Source organism: Apteryx mantelli, chromosome 9 (genome assembly GCF_036417845.1).
Source record: "Apteryx mantelli isolate bAptMan1 chromosome 9, bAptMan1.hap1, whole genome shotgun sequence".
NCBI classification, from domain to species: domain Eukaryota; kingdom Metazoa; phylum Chordata; class Aves; order Apterygiformes; family Apterygidae; genus Apteryx; species Apteryx mantelli.
Genome location: NC_089986.1, coordinates 28,602,775 through 28,624,583, shown reverse-complemented (window position 1 = coordinate 28,624,583; position 21,809 = coordinate 28,602,775). Strand labels below are relative to the sequence as shown.

At 60.7% G+C, this 21,809-nt stretch overlaps 3 protein-coding genes across 3 annotated transcripts; 2 read left to right on the top strand and 1 right to left on the bottom strand.

The window, feature by feature from the left end:
- Positions 1-3,818: 3,818 nt before the first annotated feature.
- Positions 3,819-10,319, bottom strand: SCLY (selenocysteine lyase). The gene is made up of 11 exons (XM_067302196.1): positions 10,200-10,319; positions 9,563-9,659; positions 9,141-9,305; positions 8,626-8,753; positions 8,315-8,479; positions 6,937-7,043; positions 6,809-6,845; positions 6,323-6,406; positions 5,633-5,735; positions 5,335-5,410; positions 3,819-4,650 (listed from the first exon to the last, which is right to left on the bottom strand). Exons 1-11 carry the CDS (start codon positions 10,317-10,319, stop codon positions 4,500-4,502), a joined length of 1,233 nt encoding a protein of 410 aa, XP_067158297.1. The 3' UTR covers positions 3,819-4,499.
- A 1,024-nt stretch (positions 10,320-11,343) lies between these two features.
- On the top strand, positions 11,344-15,792 carry LOC106485695 (uncharacterized). The gene is made up of 2 exons (XM_067302028.1): positions 11,344-11,484; positions 12,155-15,792. Exon 2 carries the CDS (start codon positions 12,188-12,190, stop codon positions 13,052-13,054), a length of 867 nt encoding a protein of 288 aa, XP_067158129.1. The 5' UTR covers positions 11,344-11,484; positions 12,155-12,187; the 3' UTR covers positions 13,055-15,792.
- Positions 15,793-18,395: 2,603 nt separating this feature from the next.
- AIRE (autoimmune regulator) lies at positions 18,396-21,347 on the top strand. The gene is made up of 11 exons (XM_067302195.1): positions 18,396-18,536; positions 18,625-18,799; positions 18,900-19,127; positions 19,204-19,317; positions 19,439-19,551; positions 19,675-19,725; positions 19,845-19,960; positions 20,073-20,104; positions 20,589-20,710; positions 21,091-21,156; positions 21,267-21,347. Exons 1-11 carry the CDS (start codon positions 18,396-18,398, stop codon positions 21,345-21,347), a joined length of 1,239 nt encoding a protein of 412 aa, XP_067158296.1.
- The last annotated feature ends 462 nt before the right edge of the window (positions 21,348-21,809 follow it).

Sequence of the window (21,809 nt, the reverse complement as noted above, 5' to 3'; positions counted from 1 at the left end):
CTCCTTGGGGACCATCTGTCGTCTTTCAGGAAGAGTGCACATAGGAAACAGACTCTTGTCTTTTTTCCTCTACTTTTCCAAGATCATTTTAACAGAGCTCTGCAGAGCCTCAATGGACACAGGCTTCCACTTTGAGAAGTCGCTCCCATCATTTACTCAGGTCTTACAGAAGATAGGGAAATGTCACAAAAGCATGACTTGTATGGATCTGGTCTTTGATCCACCTTCTGAGAGACGCTCTCCATGCTTCATCCACACATCCTCCAACCTCAGCACACAGGGAACATCTCCATCGCCACCACACAGGGACTAAGACACTGTTCAATGGGTCAGCCGCAGGCGACAAAAGCAAACATACTCACCTTGGAAACATGAAGATACCTGCATCGCTGTCATCACTCTGAGGAACAATGGCTTCCCTGTCCGTTATGACCGAATCCTTTGTCACTGGATCCTGCAATGGTGAGAGTGACGTGTGAGATGGTGCCAAGGATGTCATCTTTCTGCTCACAGAGGCAGGCAGCCTTTCTGCTGCTCAGAGGTGGAGTGGTCCCTCTGCAACCCTCTAACTCAGGACTTTTTCAACACCAAAGCCTCGTTCTGACGAGGAGGTGCTGCACAGCAAGGAGTTGAGAGTGCGTAATAAACTGCCAGGCTTTTTGCAAAGGCAAGAATCAAGATGCTCAGCCAGGAGAGCAGTTCTTTACTATTGGAGAAACCCTCAGAGGCCGGTGCAGGGGAAGGCGGTGGATTAGCCAGGTTTGACCCAGGGCAGCTCTTCTGCGTGTCACTGATACACTAAGCAGTGGGAAGAGCTCTATGGAGACTTTGCAGTGTTGTAGCCCACATGACTGCATAGATCACAGCTGGCCAAGAGAGACCAATTCACAAGTGCTGTGAGAGCATTTCTAAGGATTTCAAATGCAGAGAAGTAGTAGGAAACCGAAAAACTTACACGGAGAAGAGCTTCTGCCAGGGTCCCAGTCTGATCTAGAGTTTCAAGGAACTCTTTGTAAAATCTCATCCGCACTCTGTTTTCTCGGATAACGAGAACACCAATGTCTCTGAAAACAAAGTCCACATCGCATGCATATTCAAGAAAGCGAGGCAGACAGATCAGGGTCTCCTCCATGCACCGCTCCACTGTCCTCTTGCGAAAGAAGGGCTCCAAATGCATCTTGTGGTGGTACACTGGCAGAATCATCACGTCCCCTGGGGCACCCCAAGAGAGCAAGAGTCACATACCCCATGACAGAGCAGACCAACGGGAAGTTTTGGCAGCTCCAGGCCCACAGGCAATTTGTGCTGCACTGCTGGCATCACCAGTGCCACACTACAGCTGCAGGATTGGCAGCACCAACCAGAAACTAGAGCTAACTCGATCACCAGTGGTGTTTTGTACCAGCTATTGCCTCCAGCTCTGTTTTGAGGCTGTCTCCAACTGGTGCCAACCCACTTTGAACTAGACTGAGTCTATAAAAGCCAGTCTGATCTCTGGTGTTTGCCTGCACATGGTCTGGTGTGATATAAATATGGATCAGCTTTAAATTGCCATTAGCCAGCAGTCACCACAACACCAACCAGGCATGAGTGGCTCGTTAAAGCCTTTCAAAGAGAGGGAGTTTAATTTTGTGGAGTGTTATTGAAAAGTTATTCTGAAAGGCTCCTTAGACACTGCTACTTGGTGGGCTGCTTGATTTGGATGAGCTGAAATTGTTCACGGATGTTAGGAAGGAAATCGGTGCTTGTAATCATCACTTAGGAGCAGCTCCTAGCACTCAGCCCTGAGGCAGCCCAAGGGAAAGCCAGGGTTTTCATCACTCCTTACCAGGAATGCATCTGTTAGTGTATTTGATCTGGTGAACCACTGCAACAGTTGTGGATAGATTAAATACGGGTCTCTGAACAGGAAGAAGGTCATTGTTCCTTGTTGGTAAATATTGTCTAACAACGAAGAATGTCCCGAGTCCATTGATTTTCACCCCCTAAGAAGAGAAGAACAAAAAGAAAAAAAATCACAGTACTTTTTCAGATGGAAAACCTGATCCATTGCACTCAGTGGCCAAGGGCCTGCTGAAGCCATCAGGGCTGGTGGGGAGGAACAGGGTGCAAGCCTTACCCTGTTCAGCAGTAGGTGTCGTTGAATGTACTCAGCCACACCGTTCCAGATACTGACAATATCTGGAAAGCAAGTGAGAGGCAGGTCATGCTCTGCATCAGTGAGCTCAGCCCCTTGACTGGTGAGGTGGCAGGGTAATCACCTCCCCAGCCCCCTGAATCGAGGCGCAGCGTTGAGTCTTGGACTTCCAGCTGTCAGTTTTATTGAGAGCCCAGTCACTGTCTGGAGCTGAAACGGAGACCTGAGATGTGTTTTGGCCAAGGGGATCCTGTGGCTGATATCCAAAATGGGGAGGTATTTGGAGTTCAGAGCTATGCTGCCAATTGGGAGGTGCAAGAAGTTGCAGTGGGAAGAGCCCAGAGGCAGCGGCTGGGATCCCGGCAGACGGCAATCACAGTAGATGAAAATTCAAAGGCTTCATTCCTATCATTGGGCTCCCAGGCAGTCTCTCTGCAGCCCAGCAGGAGCTGCAGGACACCTTGGCCTTCTGGAAACAGGCTCAAGAGATGCCCACGTCTCTCCATGTTTGGCCCCTGCACACACAGCCTGGGCACTGCCCCGAGCAGCTCCAGCTCCTTCCCCCAGCCTGGAGCTCGGGGTGGGCCAATCCTCTCCTCAAGGCAAGGATGAGTCCCGGGCACCAGAGCCTTCTTCTGCGTGGTGCCACAGCAAGGCCTTACCCTCCTGCTGGAGCTCCATGAGCATCAGGTACTGGTGCAGCTGGTACCGCCTGTAGAGAGCATCCCAGCGTGTCACCATCACTGCCTCACTCAGGGATGGTGCCTGCAGCTGAGAGTGACCAGGGAACCCCCCTCTCCTCCTGCCCCAACCACCCCAGCAGGCCCCAGTCCTGCTGCCCCGCTCCTGGCCTGCAGCCCCTCCAGCATGCCGTAGGGAGGAGCTGCGCCTGCCCAGGCCTTGCGGGACATGTGGAGAGGGCTGGTGGCACTGCAGACCAGGGAGCCATCGCCATGGCAAGGGAACGTCCCATTGTGACCCCCACCAGGTGACAGCCCCGGCCACATTTGCCATATGACAGAAGGGGAGCCCTGGGGTTAAAAATGGTGGTGGTGGAGGTGGGTGTCACAGGGCAGAGCTTCTCCAGCCCTCACTGCCAAGGAGGTGTGTGAAGCACCAGGGCCCGAGGACAGGGGCATGATGGCACCTTATCTGCAGGGGAGCAACCAGAGTTAGCACGTCAGTCCTCAGCAGGGAGCAGGACCTGTCCAAACCCACTGGGTTACTTTTCCCTCTCCCTCCTCCGCTTGCTTTTTGCTTTCAGTCTGACATCGGGTATAAACCCAAATCACACAGGCCCTTGATCTGCAGTGTAAACGAACCCCCTGCACCACATCAGCAGAACAGATGGAGACTCAAAGACAGAAATCCTGCCAGCAAAGGCACCAGCTGCCTGGTTTTGCCTTACAAAACCACCTGAACCGTCTCTAATGCAAGTGCCGTTGGAGCTAGAAGGAAAGGCTCCAGATCGCAGATGTAATGGGGCCCATGAGGTGGGTTTGGCTCTGTCCCACATGCCAGCCAGGGGCTGTGGACATCTCCCTGTTCCAGCTCACCTGGATCCTGCACAGAGCCTCTGTTCTGAGACAGGAGCATTTTCTGAGGGAAGAAGCATCAAATGATCCCAACCAGTCCTGCTTCCCCCAAAACACCATGGAAAAGGCATTTTACTTTGGAAAAAGCCACAGCAGTGGCATCCACTTTTATTCCTATGAACACCCAGGGAGACCAGACTCCCCAACATCAGTCAGCCCAGCCGGCAATGCTCCTAATGTGCGTGACGCTTGAGTCCTCCTATGTCAGTGATCAGAGCGACCGCCTTGGCCAAGCAGGCGCAACACATTTCCTCCGACGTTGGCACACAGTTAGCGCAGTCCCCGCAACTCTTTTCTTTAGGGGCACCTGCAGTTTGCGACAGGAGCTCTGCTCGCTGAAATATAGCTAAGCTGGCCTAACAGCATGTTGCTGCTGAAACGGGTGATGCTGCTTCCTCCTCCTGCCACCACCAGCCATCATTTCCCTGACGTCCGATCCACAATCACAAACTGCAGGCTGCGTCAGTTCAGCTGGGTGATCAGGTGGAAGATTAATCCTGCCAAAATATTTAGCCAGAATTGACTCAGTCTGATGCCATACGGTTGCTAGATCAGATGCAGGGTTGGGGGGGCCTGTCCTGTCGGCAGTGGCTTGCTGTTCGCTTGGCTACCGCCTTGCCCCCCTGCAGCTAGCAGAAAGGGGACAGCTGCTCTAACCAGGTTGTTTTGGTCTCTCTTTTGCACGGAGGCAGCCAGCACACAGGGGCATAATCCCGTCCCAAGAACCTGGGCGATGGCCACCGAGCGATTCCCTGGGCCTAAGGGGCTCAGTCCTGGTCCAGCTGCGCCACGGCCTGCACGAGGTCCTGCACAACCAGATCCACATCTGCCCGGGTCGTGTCTCGCCCCACGCTCAGCCGCAAGGCGTTCTGCGCCACGTCGTAGGGGATCCCACAGCTGAGCAGAATCGAGGAGGGCCTGCAACACAGACACAGAGGTGAGCAGGGTTTAACTCAAGGGCCGAGGAAGCACATGCATCACCCGAAAGCCTCACGGAAGGCATAAAAGGGAGCACATCTGTCCAGATGCACACCAGACCAAACCTGTCTCCCACACAGCAGCCTGACCGCTTTCTGAAGGCACCTGCTCCTGCTGGGCTCATTGTCCTGCAGTGGATCTGGCCCCTTCCCCTCCAGGGAGGAATCTCCTCGGTGTCCAGGGGTTGGCAGCTCTGCCATGTCTGTGCGGCATTTGCTCCAGACCAGCTCAAAAGCACCTACTGTCCCCACACGCTCCCAAAGGAGCTCTCTGAAGAGACTCCGCGTGGGCTTGAGCGGGTGAGCTAAGCACACACAAACGTAAGGCGGACTCTCTTCTAGCAGTAGCAGGAGTTGAGGGGCACCTCCAAGTTTAGGTGGCTCACCAGAGCCAGAAGGGGTATGATCCTTCCCAGCAGGACATCCGTGGTCACGCATTTCAGCTGTGTTCCCTGCAATAACCCTTCCTTTGCCACCCTTCAGCCCCTCTGAAAAGCTCTACACCTCTGTTGCTCCAGGCAGTGCCGCCCATGGCCACCCAGGGTCCCTTTCACTTGCCTGTTCCCCCCTCCCCGCCGCTCCCCTCTTGGGAGACAACCTGGGCCTGGCAAGGCCGGCTGCTTACCGATCCCCCTTCTCAGAGTGGCAGGCGGCCCCGACGCTGGCGAGAAGCGTCTTGCAGCGCGACAGCACCCTTCGCCCTGCAGCACACACAGGCACAGGTCTCCCAGCGCCCAGGCTATCGCCGAGGGCAGCCCGCGGGGCGCTGCCTGCCTCTTCTATCTCCGTGCCCGAGCTGCAGCCAGCTGCCTGCGTGTCTCAGGCCTGCTGCAGGCTGTGCGAGGCAAGTGCTCGGCTCCACGGGGGCCGCCACAGGGCAGTGGTAGGGTGAGGGCGTGCAGGAGATGTATGGGCACAGCTACCTTGAAGGCCTGGGCCCAGGATGGAGAAGTTACAGGTGTTGCAGAGTCGCCTGGAGCCTGTAAACTTGCTGTTGAGGTGGATCCTCTGCTTCCTGAAGGAGGCCTGGAGAAATCGGAGGTCTGTCTGTGAACCACTCTGGGAGCGTGAGCAGCCCTGTTCTGGCAAAGAGGCAGCTGGGCCAGAGGGTCACGCTGACCCTGGCTCAAGGCCCTGGGGAAAACACACCTGGTTCCCCCTCGCAGATTCCTCTGTGTTGCCCCACTGACTACCCCCAGAGCCCCAGGTGAGGCAGACAACAGCCCAAGGGAGCGACTGTAGTCTGCCACAGTCCCCCAGCACCAGCGAGGAGATGGGGTGAGCAGCTGGGGCAGCTGCCAGGACCACGTACAGAGGAGATGTGAACCAGGGAGCTGGGCTCGTAGCACTAGGCTGAGGGAGGGATGGGCTGTGACTTCTTCCCACCCTAAAGCTGGAGTGGACAAGGGATGGCAAAAGGAAGACGGGTCTAAACATCTCCCTTCCCTGGTGCCCCAGCTCTTACCCAGCCTGGACTTAAGCACCTTTAGCCTGTTTTCTCCTCCCTCCTCCTTCGCTTCCACCTGTGTCTCTCCTGGCCCTCTCACCTGCCTGCCACTCTGCAAGCTGAGACCCAGGGAGGGGAGAAACCAATGGGAATCAGGTCTGCTCACCTCCAGCCTGGCCTCCAGGTAATCCCGAACATCCTGCATGTGAGCTTCATAGGCCTCCCAGTTCCTACTCACTAGTTCTGCAGCCTGAGGAGAAAAAACCCAGCCAGGCTCCATCAGCAACCCCCAGGCAGCCCCCTCCGTGCGCGGCCTCCTGGCATTGCCGGTGCAGCCCAGGAAGAGCCTCTGCCATTGCCAGGTCGCCCGCAGGCCCCGGCAGGCTGGAGGTGTCCTGTGCAGCACGTAAGCTGCGTGACTGCCCCGCTGCCAGGGGGGCTGCGCGGCATGGCCTGCACCGAGTGCTTCCGAGCTCTTCCTTTGACTGCTGCCGGAAACTCCTGTCTCCCTTCCTTGGGGTTTGTGCGTCCTCCTGCACCCACGGTCTGTCACTCCTAAAGACCTGGGAGTGCAGCAGGCTGGTTCCACCAGGCAGCAGCCCCAGGGAAACGCCCACGTCCCCCTGCTCACCCTTCGCCATCACCAACTCACTTTGCCAAGGCCGGCGATCATCGGCGTGTTCTCGGTGCTGGAAGGGAAGAGGGAGCAGTGACCTGTCATTTCTCTGGACCGGCGGACAGCGCAGCCCGCCTCTCTGGCCCACCATCCAGCCACCTTACCCTGGACGGAAATTCCTCTCCTGCCCCCCTCCAAAGAGCATGGGGTGCAGCGGGGTGGTGGTGCCGGGGCCACGCACGTACAGCGCACCGATCCGCGGGGCGTAGAACTGCGGGGACGAACGGCCACCCTGAACCAGGGGCCTGGGGTCCAAGGGCCCTCCAGCGCTGACCCCAGCCCGTCCCGCTCGCACAAGCTCCACAGCTGTCCTCAGCCCCCTCTGCGCGCTCTACGATCAAAGTCCTGCTCCCTGCTCAGGCGGCCCCAGCTTCTCACCAGGCGCTGCCAAACAGGTCTCCCCCGACCCGCAGGAGCCCCGTCACCCATCTTTGCCCAGCAGCAACCTTGGGGTCCAGGAGACTCGCAGCTCCTTGCTTGCGCCCCACCATGCTCTTGTGACAGACACCACAAGCCTGTCGCCATTCCAAACAGACGCGATGGTGTCAACACCCCAAGTGCCACCCTGACACACCCGCGGCTGCCATGGCCCAGCTCTGCTCTCAGCTCCACACCCTCTCTCCAGAGCTGGGTCAGCGCTGCATGTGGAGCACCTCAGCCCCAGCACTGGAAGAAGGAAGGGCTGGGTGGTGGCGCCTCCCAAAGTCCCACCAAAGTGCTGGGGCAGAGCTGGGATCAGCGGGTCCGAGGGCAGTGGAGAGAGGAGGAGGAAGTGCCGGGGAAGACGTTCCCAGAGTGGAAGCGAGGGTCGGGCGCCAGGGACAGGACCAGCCTCAGAGAGCAGCGATTAGATGAGGGTTGGGGGCAGTGAGAGGCCATCACCTTCAACTACAGCCCCCAAACCCTGCTGAGACCTTGTGCAGCTCATAGTATCACAGTACTGGTACCGTCATGGGGGAGACTGGTGGCACAGTACAGACCACTGATGGTGGCTGGGGAGAGTTAAGACTTGTCTTCAGAGTGTCACCCAGTGGGAAAACCTGGGCTGCTGAACAAGCATCTAGCACCCTAGATCCTCCACTACCCTGGGGGAGAGGAACGGGACACTGGGGCTGGGCCACATGAGAGCCATGGAGGACCTGCCCTTGATCCAGCCACCCCTTCCCTTGTGGGCCCCATTCACAGGGAGATGGACCCAAATCCCTCGCTCCCATCTCTCATGGGTAAGAGACTCCTGCTCCACAGCCCGAGCGGGGCCAGGCCAGGATCCTAGTGCCCTGCACAGAGCCGGTGGAGGGATGTGCTCCAGCTCATGTGCTTCTTGTCCAGACACAGCTGGATTTCTCCACCCTCGCCCTTTGCCACTGTGTTTCCCGCAGCTGCCCTGATGTGGCCATGCTGCGGCAAGGCACCCGGGCACCGCAGCAGAGGAGATGTCCTGCAGGGAGGATGGCTTGCCGGGCCACACGAGCAGGGCTGTACCTTGTGTCCCACGATGGTGAGGTAATCCACCCCCAGCTCCTGCACATCCACACGTCCCTTGCCGATCATCTGTGCCGCGTCCGTGTGCACCAGGATCCTGGGCAGCGCCGCTGCTGCTCTCTTCTGATTGAGGGCCTGGATGCGCCGGCTCAGCTGTGGGACGGGCTGGCAGGAAGGAAGAGGGTCTGCGTCTGAGCGACCGTTTGTTCCCCCTTATCACACTCTTTTGCAAGGACGTCTCCCGGACACCTTCCTGCACGCTGCACGACCCCGTCTCATCCCACTTGCTGCCCCGTAGGCCACCAGCTCACCATGATGACGCCAGTCTCGTTGTTGGCCAGCATGACAGAAACCAGGCAGGTGGTTGGCCGGACCGCGGCAAGGACGTCGTCCGCCTCAGCCTGCCCGCTTCGTGCGGACACAGGCACAAAGGCGGCTTCTGCAAGCCGAGAAAAAAGCCCCAGGGATCAACAGGCAGCCTGAGAGAGCCAGGGCAGCCCAGGGAGCAGGCAGGGAGAGAGCGCTCTGGCTCCTGGGGCGCCAGCGCTGGATGCCAGTGGGATAATGTGCCCAGCCGGTGGGAATGGCAGCATCGCACAGGGGGTTAGTACCCTTCCGAGGAGAAAAGGGGAACATCATGGAGTAAACAGGTCCCCGTCCTCCTCTGCCTTTCACATCTAGCACAGCAAAAATGCGAACAGACAAAATCCCCCTCTTTTACAACCACGAACTCGAGCCTGCAGCCAGATGCCCCCACCTGTACCCTGCCGGCAGCCTCCCTCCAGCCCTCCCCGGGCACCCGCTCACCCGCCAGGCCCTCTTTCACCAGGTGCTCCAGCGGCAGGCGCACGGAGTCGTGCTCCACGCTTGACGTCACGATGTGCGGAGTGGTCCCCGCTGCCCGTGGGCCACTGTCTCCAGGCCCGTCCCGGCCCTGCTCCCGGCTCTCTCGGAAGTGCCTCAGGGCGGTGTGGATCACCAGGTTGTTGGCCTGGGAAGAAGGCGGCAGAGGGAACATCAAGGCCAAGAGCCAATGCAGCACTCTTCCTCTCATTGCTCACTGCCTTGGAAGGAAATGAAGGGCACCAACAAGCCGGTCACGGCCAGACGCCCGGTGCCTGCTGGCGGCCGTGCCTTCAGTCAGAGCGGGAAGCTGGGGCATCGCCTGCACTCTCGGAGACAGCAGGGAGGCTGCGTGCCCCTCTCTGTATAGAAAACACGGCCAGTCACCTTCTTGGGTGCTCTCACCTCTGTGCCCCCTGAAGTAAAGATGATATCCTCTGGCCTTCCTCCCACCATCCTTGCCAAGCTCTCCCGGGCACTGCTGATGATCTCCTTGGCCTTCCTACCTGGGAGACAAGGCGCAAGGAGCTCAGTTATGTGTCTGATGGACAGCAGCTAAAAGGCAGTTGTGCTAGGAGTTTGGTCCTGAACCAGAGAAGGCTGCAGGGCCTTAGTTAGGGTCCTTCATGCCCTTGTGAATCTGGACCCAAATAGACTTCCTGCAGCTTGGGGTTTTGCATGTGAGGTGGGGTTTTCCTCTATGTTTCTTAGGGTCCTCTGCACAAGTCTGGGTTGCAGCATGGGGAGAAGAGTGGAGTCAGGTGATGGTGGCAGTAGCCAGCCAGGTAACACACAGCCTCCACTGTCCCAGAGGTGTCCGCACGGTGAAGCGATGCCGCCAAAGGGCAGGCAGGAAATCCAGGCCCAGAAGCGTTAGTCCAACCCGGCATTCTGGGTCCGACCCAACCCAACACTGACCACGAGAGCCAACCTCAAACCCAGGAGCCGCTTGCCCCAAATCGCCCCCGAGGTTTCCGGCCACACGGGTGCTGTGTTCAGCCCGGCCAGAGCTGTGAGCCCAGCTCTGCGCTGTCCTCCCCACCCCCGGCTTCCCCCTACCTGCAGTATAGGAACTGCTGGGATTGCCCCAGGCCTCGCGCATGGCCTCCGACACAGCCTCCATCACCTCCGGGGCCACGGGCGTGGTGGCGTTGTAGTCCATATACACCTTCCTGCCAGGGAGGAGTGGGAGTGGCGTGAGCCGGAGAGCGCCGCTCGCCGCGGGGCCAGCCCACGCCATACGGGCACGCGCCGCCGGGCCCCCGCCTGCCAGGTCCCAGGGGGCTGCGCAGAGCTCCTCCGGCAGCCCAGGAACCTCGCGCCCGCAGGCGAGGCGCTTCCGTTTTCCCAGCTGCGCCGCGCCACGCCGCGCCGCCGCAGCGCGGAGGGAAGGGGGAAGCGACGCTCACCGCTCTGCCGAGCCGTTTGCCACCTCTGCGCGCTCCCTGCCCGCGCCCGGCGGCTGCGCGGCCCTCCTGGCCGCCGGCCCCTGCATCCCGTGCGAGCTGGGGGGCCCGAGCCGGCGGCGGTGGCGGCAGGGGGACAGGGCCTGGGCGGTGTGGCCCCGCGGGGAGGGCGGCGGCGGCAGCGGGGAGGCCTGCGGCGCTCACACAGATCCTCCCTGGGCGGGTGTTTATGGAGGGCCCTGACCCTGGCCGCTGCCCTCGGCCTGGCCTGGCCTGGCCCAGCCCAGCCCCGGCAGCACGGCGCCGGCAGCAGCCCCGGGCGCTGCCCAATCAGCGCCCTCCCCGCCTCAGCCGCAGCACCCGGGCACCCGCCAATCAGCTCCCTGCTGGGCCACCGCCACTGACTCCCCGCGGGGAACACCCGGGTGGCGCCCAATCAGCTCCCGCCACCCCCACCTCCCCCTCCTCCCCCCCCCCCCACCCGCAGCGCCCGGCCATTGGCCCAAGCGCTCCAGCCCCTCGGGGGCTGCCATTGGCCCCTGGCAGGCGGCGCCCGCGCCGCGGCCAATCGGCTCCCGCCGCGGGGTCTCGCGCAGGTGGCCCCCCGCCCGCCTGCTCCGCCGCCCGCCGCCGCGGGGCGCTGTGGGCCTGGCCGGGGCCGCGACACTGCCTCGCGCCCTCGCTCTCGCGCGCCGCTTCCTGCTTTCGGCGCCGGCCAATCCGCGGCGGCGCCGCGCCCCGCGCCCATAGAGCCGGGCGGAGTTCCGCTTCCCACCATAGAGAGGCGAGCGGCTGGAAGGGCGGGCAGGCGGGAGGGAGCTCGCGGCGGCGCTGCCCCTCTCCAAGATGGCGGCGGCAACCTCGTCCTGTCCCCCCCGCTCCTTCCTGCGCAGGCTCCGCAGACCCCCCTCCAAGATGGCGGTGAGCCCCGGGGAGGGGAGGGGCCGGGCCGGGCCGGGGGCAGGGCGCGCCAGGCCCCGCCGACCCCCGCCCGGGGCCCGCGGCCCGCAGGAGGCCTCGGGCGGGGCGGGCGGGCGGCGCCCGGGGCTGCCGCGGGGACGGCGGCCCCCGGCTCCGCTCCGTGGAGCTGCCCCGGCCCGGGAGCGGGCACCCGCGGGGCCGCGCAGCGCCGGGGCCCGCGGCCCTCGCCGCCGCCGGCGCGGCCGGGAGAGCGCCGGGGAGGCCGCGGGGCGGCCGGGCCCGGCGGCGGCGGCGGCCTGCGCGGGCGCGGAGCTCGCCTGGGCCGCGCCGCGGCGGGGGGCGGCGCGGGCCGCGGAGCCGCGGGCACGGCCGCCCGGGGCCGCCTCCCTCCGCTGCGCTGCGCTTCGCGCCGTGGAGGCGGGAGGCGCCGAGGCGCCCGCGGTGCCGGTGCCGGCGCTGCGCGGAGCAGCGAGGGCGCCGCGGCGCGCGGCTCCTTCCGTGGGCCGGGCTACGGCGGCAGCTGGCCAACAGCCGCCGGGGGCGCCGCCGCATCCCGGCGCTCACTGGCGTGGGCGCGCGGCGTCTTCCCCGTCTGCGCATCTCTGCGCAGGGAGGGGAAGGAGAAAACCCCGCGCTTCATTTCACGCGCTCATTTTTCTTCATTTTTCAGATTATGTCATAACCACAAGATAAACGAGCAGTGATGGAATCACTGGATACTGAGGTGAAAGTAAGGAAGACTCTAGGGACTGTTGAATATGTAGAGTCCTCTGGTTTCGCGCAGGGGATACTGCCCACAAAGAAGGATGTGGTGCAGAACATGCTGTATTTATTACAGCCCAAAAGAGCTGGCCAAGCCCAGCGGTCCAAAGAGGATGCAGCCCAGTTGCTTGCCGAACATCTGCAAGAGCACTGGTTGTTTTGCAACTTGCATACCATTGCAACAAAAAATATAAAGAAAATTATCCTCAAAATGTATGAGGAATTTACCAAATTGTATCAGACCAGAAAGCAGAGACAAAACCAGGCTTTTACAGAGAGAGCAGACAAATTTAACGAGAGTTCAGAGAAGCTCTTTGACATATTTTGTACAGACACAGCGACAAGAAATAAACTGGAGGAATACAGTGGGATAAAAATGACTGGCACTGAGTGGAAATTTCTTGAAGATCAAAGAAGCGAAAGAAAAATGTACTACGAAGATTGCACAGACAAGCAAGAATTGAAGATGATGGAAAGAAGACGAAAGATACAATGCTTAGAGCACTTCAGAAAACTCGCCAAGGAGGAAAAGGAAGGAAACAAAGCAAAGGAAACGACGTATAAAAGTGATGAGCAGTCGGACGAAGGCACGAGCGTGGATGAATCCTGTCCCGCAGAAGAAGAGAACGGAGGGGCTCCGGGCTTTTCGCTGAGGGGCAGAAGAAAGCGCCGGTGCACCGCGTGGTCCGCCAGTCCAGCGACTCCTGCTAGCGATGCCATGCCCCTGGAGTGCCAGCATATACGGATGAGCATAAGGAGAGTCAGGCCTGGGTTCTACGAGACTGTGGACAAGGTCAAAAACTGCTAGCGTATGCCGTTGTCGGCAAGCCGAGCTGCTGGAGTACAAGGTGGCAATACACACTTTAGGCAAGTTTGAAACCCCACAATCAATTGGAAGTGATTGCTGTAGATCCCCAGCCAGAGCTCAGGAACATCCTGCCTCCGGGGAAGAGTGCTGGGATGACAGCAACGGTGGCAAGGACTAAAACACATGAACTTGGAAGGCTAAGTCGTCATCAGCTAATGATTGGAAGGCTCAAACGCAGCAGATGATCTAAGGTTATGTAGTGGATAAGCCTCTTCACCCAAGGTCCTGTCTACATGAGTGTGTTTTTAGAAGTCTCTCACCGTTTCTGAGCCAGTGGTGGCCTAATACTATAAAACAGGACTCTCATTTACTGCAGGGAAATAACTCGGACTCGTTGCTAATGTAAAATTCACGTGCTGAACAGCCGTAGCTCCAGTTAATTTCACTGGGAGTGAAAGGTGTTCAGCCCCTTTCAGAATTTGGCATTTCTGTAAGGGAGAAAGCTAGTTTTTTAGCTTGTATTACCCAGTCCTGGAGATGCATTCTGTGATTTTTGTTAACAGATTGCTCTCTTGCGTGAGGAGGGGGAGACAGAGAGAGAGAGAGAGAGAGAGAGAGAGAGATGAGATGTTTGAGTACTTTGGTTTTAAAAGTGTCGGTGATTCCGAATGTTTTATTCTGTGTAGTGACATTTCCTTGATCAGGATAAACCTTCCCAAAATTTGATGATTCTTAACATGAAATCTGTGATCTAGGAACTGAGAGGTGTGAAACCTAAATGAAGTGGTAAGGTTTTTATCTGCCACGGGGGTAAGATGGATGGAGGGATGTGAATTGCATTATTTAGTCTGGGATGGGAAGAACTTTACAAACTGTTATCCTGCCTTCTTAGGATATAGGGAAGAAAAAGCCTTCCCAAGAATGGGTAGCTGAGGTGTTTGCAGCAAGAGGCTCCTAAATCTGGGCTTGCTTTTTCACCCCGTGTAGGTCCATTCAGACAACAAGGTAGAGAAGGTAGTTTTTCCACCAGGAGTTTGTTTGAACAAAGCATAACCCTCTTGCCCTAGTATATACTTAACCAGTGGCATGTCTGTGACTTTAGATACATGCAGCACAAGGGTATCTGCCATTTTTAGTTAGAATTGTTTTACTGTTTTTTAAAGATGAGAGACTTGAACTTTCTGTGAAACCTAGTGCTGGCGATCTCTCTGGTGAGCTTCCCAAACCTCGCTAGAATACGCTAAAAATAAATAAAGCAAGTCTCTAGTTGCCCAGAGAAATACTCTGGTAGAAAGAGCTCAAACTTGCCTAGTTTTCAAATTACCTTTCAGTGTGAACATTGGTTTCCCCACTCCAGTATCTCAGCTCCATCCTGTTCCTTTGCTCTAAACATCCTGCATATCATTTTACTGACATTAACTCGTGCTGTTTCATTCTTTGTCTTTTGCTCCCTTTAACAATAAATGCATGTACAAATAATTTTGACAGCTCCTGTAACTTTAATGAGTCAGTTTTTGGACCGCTTTGAAGTCCTATGCCAAAGGAGGAATGAAACACAAATTAGCTGCTGTTCAAATTCAGATGAAGCAGAGCTAGCAAGCACAGGAGGCAGCAGCCCTGGCCTCGCTGCTTAGTCAGGCTCCAGCCTATCTCCATGCTGTCCCTCCGCCTAAGGACTGATCTGTCCGGCCCCGAGCAAAATGTCGGCTTCCCAGCGAACTTGCTCATAAGTAATTGCTGGGATCCTTATTCTCTGTCACTGAGAAGTTCTTCATGGTAAGTTGCTCCAACATATTTAGTGTGTTCTGCATCGCTCTTACTTAGTGCCGTTTCAGGTATAGTAACACGCACCCACGTTCTGCAACACCCTTCAGCCTCCTCTGCGCGAGAGTTCGCAGCCCTCCTCTCTCCTCCTCTCTCTGATGTGCTTCACTGACTTCCCCTTGCAAATTATGTCACGTTTAAACTATTTGCCTTCCAGCCCTGAGGTGCTGAGATGAGCCTCTCACTGGGCTTTTACACCAGCAGCTCTGTTTCAGCAGGGAATATAGCCAAGCTCAGACCTCGCAGAAGTAGAGTTTTTTTAATAACTGCTGTAAAATCCCCTTTCTATTACAAATATAGCTGACAATATAAATGCTAGTGTGCAAAGTAAATCCGACAGGATTGAATAGACTATGGAACACAGCTGTACCGTGCTTTATGATGTTCAGGGATTCAGGAAATCTCAGGCTGTCAGATCTGACTTCCTGTATACCACAGGCAATTACATTTCATTCAGCAGCCCCGTACTCAGCCTAGTAGTTTCGTTTACCAGACGTGCATCTTACAGAAAGCCTTGGGCCGGAGCTGTCAGCAGTGGGCAGTCTGCTGTCTTCCTCAGCTAAGCACTCAATGGTTTGTCACCTTTGTTGTTTTAAGAAAAAGCATGACCATCTTTTAGGCTGTGGTTCTTTTTATGCCATCCTGTACAGGCTGAGCAGTGTTCATTGCATTTAAATCATGTTTTGGTTTGGTTTTTTAACTGGGTTTGACTGTGGATAGAGCCACAGCCCGGCTCTGTTTCTGCTGCAACAGGGGGAAAATTTCTAAATGATGTATTCTGATTACTCTTCTTTGGGACCATGGTGCCTTTTTAATCAGGACAGTAAAACTTGTCCCAGGACTCTGTACTTTTGTACGTTAACAGTTGTTGACTCTCCTTTTTTGGTGTGTCCCAAATAAATTAATATAACGTACCTCTGGGCTTTTGTTTCTTCTTCTCTTTCTAATGGGGGAGGAAAGAGGAAACTGAAGCTAAAGTAAATACTGCTACTTCAGCTCTCGCTCCTGTGCTCTTGGGGGAGCAGCTGTGAAGCGTGCGGGGGGACGTGCATTCAGCCAGACCGTGCGGGGCAATGCGAGGAAAACTCATAGAAACTGGGGCAAAAGGCTAGAATTTAGGCCCCACACAGAGCCTTTTTACAAAAAAGGCCGGACCCTGGAGCAGCCGAAGGTAAGGGGGGAGAGGGCTGAAACCGCTGTGTTTAGCGGCAGCGTTTCAGCTCGGCTGTCTCGGCGCTTCAGGCACGGCGAGCGCGGTGTTGAGGACCTGACGACGGGGGGCAGAGCCCCCTCCCTCCTGTCTGGCGGCACTGCTCTGCTCCTGCCCTGCTCGTCGGTGCCCCCTTCTTTGGCTGTTCTTTCCTCGCTCTGATTCAGGGAAGTGTTTGGGCGTTTGCATTTTGAGCGGAAAGAATTAAGGAATCTAAACCAATTTAAATATTTACATTCTTATTTTCTGACTTTTTTGTGTGTTTTATCTGGCCTGTAAGAAGTTATCCAAGCTGACTGTGTGCAGCAGAGCTGGAAGCACTGGAGTACTGTCATACCCTGTATTTCCACCTATCCTCAGTTATCTAAAACGCCTGCTCCCGAAACCCATACCGTGTCCCAGAAGCAGTCTTTCAAAAAGGTGTCCCCAAAACAGTTTGAAATCAGCTTTGCCCCAACTTTCTCAGTTCCTGCCGTGGGTACGCGGACAACCGAGATGGGTCGACGCCGGTGTGGAAAGGGGAAGGTTGGAGGTCAGGAGGAGTCTGGCGGCAGGGAACCTGGAAAAGGCGAGCGGCCCAGCCTCGGTCCTGCGGGACGGCTGGGGCCGCCTGCGCCATGCTGGACGGTGCACGTGCTGGTGGCCCCTGCGTCTCGCCTGCTGCAGGGGTGTCTGCTCCTGGGGGCCTGGCCGCTCCGGGGCTGGCCTGTCTCTCGTTCCTCTGGATCTGCTCTTCCAGGTACATACGTGCTCTTCAAATAGACCTGGCAGATGCTGCTCTGCCTCGTGCCTGGCATCGCATAAAAGGGAAGGAGCAAAACAGCAGAACAGGCGAATAATTGCTACGCTGAACGGGCTGGATGCGGAAAGCAGCCTCTGCCCGCGATGCAAGGCGCAGCGGCGGTCGCCCGGTTGGACGTTAAGACGAGTCCTGTCAAGCCCAAGGAGCAGCTCGCGGCCGCCCCCCGACCGCGGGGCAGCGTTTGCACCTCGCGGGCTGCGCTGGCAGGGAGGAGCTGGCCGGCCAAGCTGTGTCACGAGCGTGCTGGTGCTCAGAGCCTGCGGCTGGGCTAAAGGGGAACTTTAGGAAGGGAGACGAGCCTCCCCGGTCACCCAAGGGCCGTGTTTTGTCCCCCGGCACTGCGGCTGCCGGCCAAGCTCAGCCCTGGCTGCTCGCAAGCCTCGGCTAAGACGCGCTTGGAAAGACCCGGGGAAAACGCGTGGTGCCGCAGCGAGTCTGGGCAAAGCCAGCCTTTCCGGCAGGGAAAGTGTTGCAGCGTTCGGGCCGCTGCCAAATCACAGCTATCGGCGGCGCCCGAACCCGTTTCCTCCTTCCCTTTCCTCTTCCCGCCGCCCGCTTGTGCCACCCCAGCCCAAGGGGGGGCTCCGGGGCTTTGCAGCAACTCTTTTGCCTCTTTTTGCCCCCAGGTTTTTTACCCGGGCAGCGGTATCCGGGGCTGCTACCACAAAGTCACGCCGAATCCCAAACAGCTCTTTGGGGGGAGAGGTAGCTTTAGGGAAGCACGGTGGCTTTTTTAACGAGCAACCCGCGAGGGTGTTTCCTGCTCCCGCCGAGGGTGGTGTCTTGTTATTCCTCCAGCGTTTCCAGACAGCAGCTTCCTCCTGGCACTGATTTGCAGTGAGCAAATACGCGCCCGGCAGCGTCTAACCCCGGCTGACTGCGGCGCCCCGCGCGACCGCCGCCGCTGCCGCCGGGTTTGAGGGGGCCGCTTGCGCGACGCGGGCTCTCGCGCCCGGGCGTGCGCGTGCCGAGTTCCCTCCGTGTCGGTGCCTCACCAGGTCGCTGTGACCCTGCCGCGCTTCAGCTGCGGCAAAGCCGCCCGCCGGTGCTCAGCCCTCGATCCGCAGCGCTGCTCGCCGAGCTCCATCGAGCTTCCTCACCTAAGCCCTCTCCTTCTCCTCCTCCTCCTCCTTCTCCTCCTCCTCGTGCTCGTCGCGGGGGAGGCCGCAGGCTTGCTGGCTCCTGTTGGCACCTAACTCCCGCGGGACAGGCGGGACGCCAGCTCCCGCGGCCGAGTTTCTGGATGAGCGAGGCAGGCGCGGCGGAAAGTCCGCAAGTTTTGGGGCAGACCCGGCGGGACGCGAGGGCCGGGGCGCTCCGGTTACGTGGCCCTGCGGAGCGAGGCGAGCGGCGCCGAGCGACCTTAACGAGGTTCCTGGTTTCGGTGGCCGGGGCGGGCGAGGGCTGAGCTGCAGTCGGGGCTGAGGCGCCCAGCCGGGCGCTATTAAAAGGCGGCGGCGGTGGCGACCGGCAGCTGCAGCCCGGGGCAAGCGCGGCCGGCAGGGATGGCCGGGGCGGTGGGCGACAGCGACCTGCGGCACCTGCTGAAGCTGCACCGCACCGAGATCGCCATGGCCGTGGACGACGTCTTCCCGCTGCTGCACGGCCTGGCCGACCACGACGTCGTCACCGAGCACATGTTCAAGGTGGGGGCGCCGGGGCTGGGGCTGAGGCCAGGACCGGCCGCGGTGGTGCCCCAGGACTCGCTGACGGGGCCGGTGCCGGCGCTGGCAGGAGACGCTGAGCCGGACGGAGCGGGAGGGCTGCCACCGGGCTTTCCACGCCCTGCTCACCTGGCTCCTGGGCCGCGACGCCAGCGCCATCCGCCGCTTCTGGGGCGTCCTCTTCAAGGACTACAACCTGGAGCGCTACGCTGGGCTCCGGCCTGTCCGCGGCGCCTTCCCCCCAGGTAGGTGGCTGGGCGGCCGGGGCAGCCGGGTGCGCCGGGGCGGTGGGAGCGGGGCCGCCACGGCGCCGCCGGCTGCGCGTGCGCCTGTCGCCCTTTGCAGACGCGGACGCGGAGCATCAGCGCCGCGGCAGGCGGCCGCCCCCCAGCCCCACGGCGCCAGCGCCGCACCGGCCCCCGGGCAAGAGGAAAGCCCCCGAGGAGCGGGATGGGCCCCGCGCGGCGCAGCCCTCGCCGCGGCGCCCCGCCAGCCCCGTGGGGCCCCCGGCGAAGGCGAGGGCCACCAGGAGGCCGGAGAGCGCCGACAGCCAGCGCTTGCCCCGCGCCGGCGGTGAGTGCCGAGCCCCCTTCCCGCTGCCCGGGGCCCCAGCAAAGCCCCGCGGCTGAGCCGCCTCCCGGCCCCGCAGGCGTGCAGGCCGTGGCCGCCTCGGTGCAGCGAGCCGTTGCGGTGTCGGCCGGCGAGGCGCCCGTCGCCCGCGGGGCCCTCGAGGGCATCCTCATCCAGCAAGTGTTCGAGGCAGGTAGGCGCCGCCAGGGCCCCAAAGCTGGGAGCACCCGCTGGGGAGGGCTCCCGGAGTCCCGAGCGTCCGGCGCCCGGCCCCCGTCGCGGGAGCCACCCCGCTGCCCCGTGCTCTCTTGCAGGCGGCACCCGGCGGTGCGGCCCGGCCGGGGGGGAGCCGTACCCGCCGCCCCAGCGCCAGGAGCCCGGCGGCAAGGGCAAGAGCCGCAGCCTGAAGCCCAAGGGAGCCCCCGGCGTACGGTGCCCCCGGGCTGCCCCTGAGCCCCGCCGGGGGGCTGCCCCGCGCCTCGGGGCCGCCCGCTCCGGCCCCAGCCCCAGCCCCAGCCCCGCTCCCGTCTCCGCTTGTGTCCCCCCACAGAGCGGCGAGCCGTGCGCCCACCCCCAGGGCCGGCTCCCGGTGCCCCCCCAGGTGAGTGCGGCCCCCCACCCCGGCCCCGGCCCCGGCCCCGGCCCCAGCCCCGGCGGCGACCTCCCTCGCTCCCTCCCTCGCTCCCTCCCTCGCTCCCTCGCCTCTCCCCACGGCGCCAGCAGAACGAGGACGAGTGCGCGGCCTGCGGCGACGGCGGCGAGCTCATCTGCTGCGACGGCTGCCCCAAGGCCTTCCACCTGGCCTGCCTCGTGCCCCCGCTGACCGAGGTCCCCAGGTGCGCCCCGCCGCCCCGCGCCGCCCCGTGCCGCGCCGCCTGCCCTCGTTGCCCCCGTCGCCGGAGCGCGGCCGCGGCGGCGCCCCTCACGGCCCCGCTCCCAACCGCGCAGCGGGACGTGGCGGTGCCTCTCCTGCGCGGCCGGCAAGGCCAGGCCCGAGCGGCGCCGAGACCCGGACCCGGACCCGGACCTGGACCCCAACGGGGAGCTTCCCGCCGGCACCCAGGTACCCACCGGCACCCGGGTACCCGCCGCCCGTCCCAGCGGGCCGGGAGAGCTGGGCCGAGGCGCCTCGCCGGGCCCGGCCGGGGCTGAGGCCGGCTCCTCTCCTCCCGGCAGAAGCTGGCGGCGGGCGACGCGTGCAGCGTCTGCGGGGCCGGAGGCGACGTGAGCTACTGCGCGCGCTGCCTGGCAGCTTTCCACCCGTGCTGCCGCTTCCCCGCGCACGGCGCTGGCGTCGGCGGCCCGACGGGGTGAGTCCCCCCAGCATGCGGGGCCCTGCCGGGGCTGCGGCTCGACAGCGATGCCGCGGGTTTGGCTTACACACACACACACACACACACACACACACACACACACACACACACACTCTCCTGGGGAGGGGGGTCCCGGGCTACCCCCCAACAGTTTCTGCCACCCCCGCCTGTTGCAGGGGGCTCTTGCTCTGCAAGTCCTGCGCTGGCAGCCCGGCAGCGGCCAGCCTGGAGGGAGCCACGGCCACCGGAGACCAGCCGCTACAGGCGGCGAAGGTGAGTCCCACCACAGCCTTGCCCGGGGCGGGGGCGATGGTGCAGGGACCGCGCGCAGCAAGGCTGCAGCACCCCATCAGCTGCAGAGGCGAGGGTAGGTGGAGGACAAGCAGTTGGAGGCAAGCAACAGCCCAGGGATCAGGACAACCGGTGGGGGTGTGTGTGTGTGGGGGGGGGTGTAAAGGAGTCACCAAAGCCATGGCCCCGGGGGACACAAGCTGTGCATCTCGGCTGTGCCGGGGCACGGGGGTCGTGCCCCGCGCGTACAGGCGCCGAGCACAGCCGCAGAAGGACCAGAGGGTGGACAAGGCGGCGCCCGAGGGGGCAGCACACCTGGCCGCCGGGCCGAATCCGGCGCTGCCGCTTCCGTGTACCCACAGGTGGGTGACGAGACCGGCGCCGACCCCGTCCTCAGCAAGGAGGAGCTGGACGCGCTGCTGGGCGAGGTAGACCACGCGAAAGGGGCGGCGGGGGGCAGCTGGTGGCGAGGAGCCCCGCGGCCGCGGAAGGGCCCGGCCGCACAGAGGGAAATGACGGCGGCCGGGCGCTACCGCAGAGCTCCTGGGACGGCATCCTGCAGTGGGCGTTGCAGAGCATGGCGCGGCCCCGCGCGGACACCCACGGGCTCTTCGCGTAGCACCGCCGCCGGCCGGGGCTGCGCACACCGGGGGTCCAGAGCCCAGCGTCGCCTGCGACACGAGAGAGGAGAGAGGAGCAGCGAGGCTGCGCGAAAAGACACCGCACCGACGGCGTGGGGCAGGGAACTCCTGAAAATGAGCACAAGTGTGCAGAGCCCTGCTGTAAGGGGCAAGTGCTTAGAAAAAAAACACAAAGCAAAACAAAGCAACCACAAAAAAAAGAAGAGAGTCAGCATAGGCATTTAAATAAAAAAACAGCATAAAAATGCGCTGAAAAAGAAAGCAGAAAAGGAAAAAAACTACAGAAAGGCTTAAATGTGGCAAAAAAGGAAAGGTCCAACCTATTAAAAACAAGAGAGCCTGCAGCACCACTGACCCCAGGGGACACTCGTGTCACATAGCCCTCCAAAATACCTCCCCCCTCCGACAAAACCCCCCCGCACACAGCCTGACGCACCGCA

Excerpts from the sequence above, each read along its gene's own strand:
- AIRE (XM_067302195.1), top strand. The coding sequence starts at position 18,396 with ATGGCCGGGGCGGTGGGCGACAGCGACCTGCGGCACCTGCTGAAGCTG. Across the intron at positions 18,800-18,899 it reads CCGCGGCGCCTTCCCCCCAG|ACGCGGACGCGGAGCATCAG; the intron begins GTAGGTGGCTGG and ends CGCCCTTTGCAG. Across the intron at positions 19,128-19,203 it reads GCGCTTGCCCCGCGCCGGCG|GCGTGCAGGCCGTGGCCGCC; the intron begins GTGAGTGCCGAG and ends CCGGCCCCGCAG.
- SCLY (XM_067302196.1), bottom strand. The coding sequence starts at position 10,319 with ATGGACTACAACGCCACCACGCCCGTGGCCCCGGAGGTGATGGAGGCT. Across the intron at positions 8,754-9,140 it reads GCCTGCCGCTGGAGCACCTG|AAGCCGCCTTTGTGCCTGTG; the intron begins GTGAAAGAGGGC and ends CTCGGCTTGCAG. Across the intron at positions 5,411-5,632 it reads CCTGGGCCCAGGCCTTCAAG|GGCGAAGGGTGCTGTCGCGC; the intron begins GTAGCTGTGCCC and ends TGTGTGCTGCAG.
- LOC106485695 (XM_067302028.1), top strand. The coding sequence starts at position 12,188 with ATGGAATCACTGGATACTGAGGTGAAAGTAAGGAAGACTCTAGGGACT.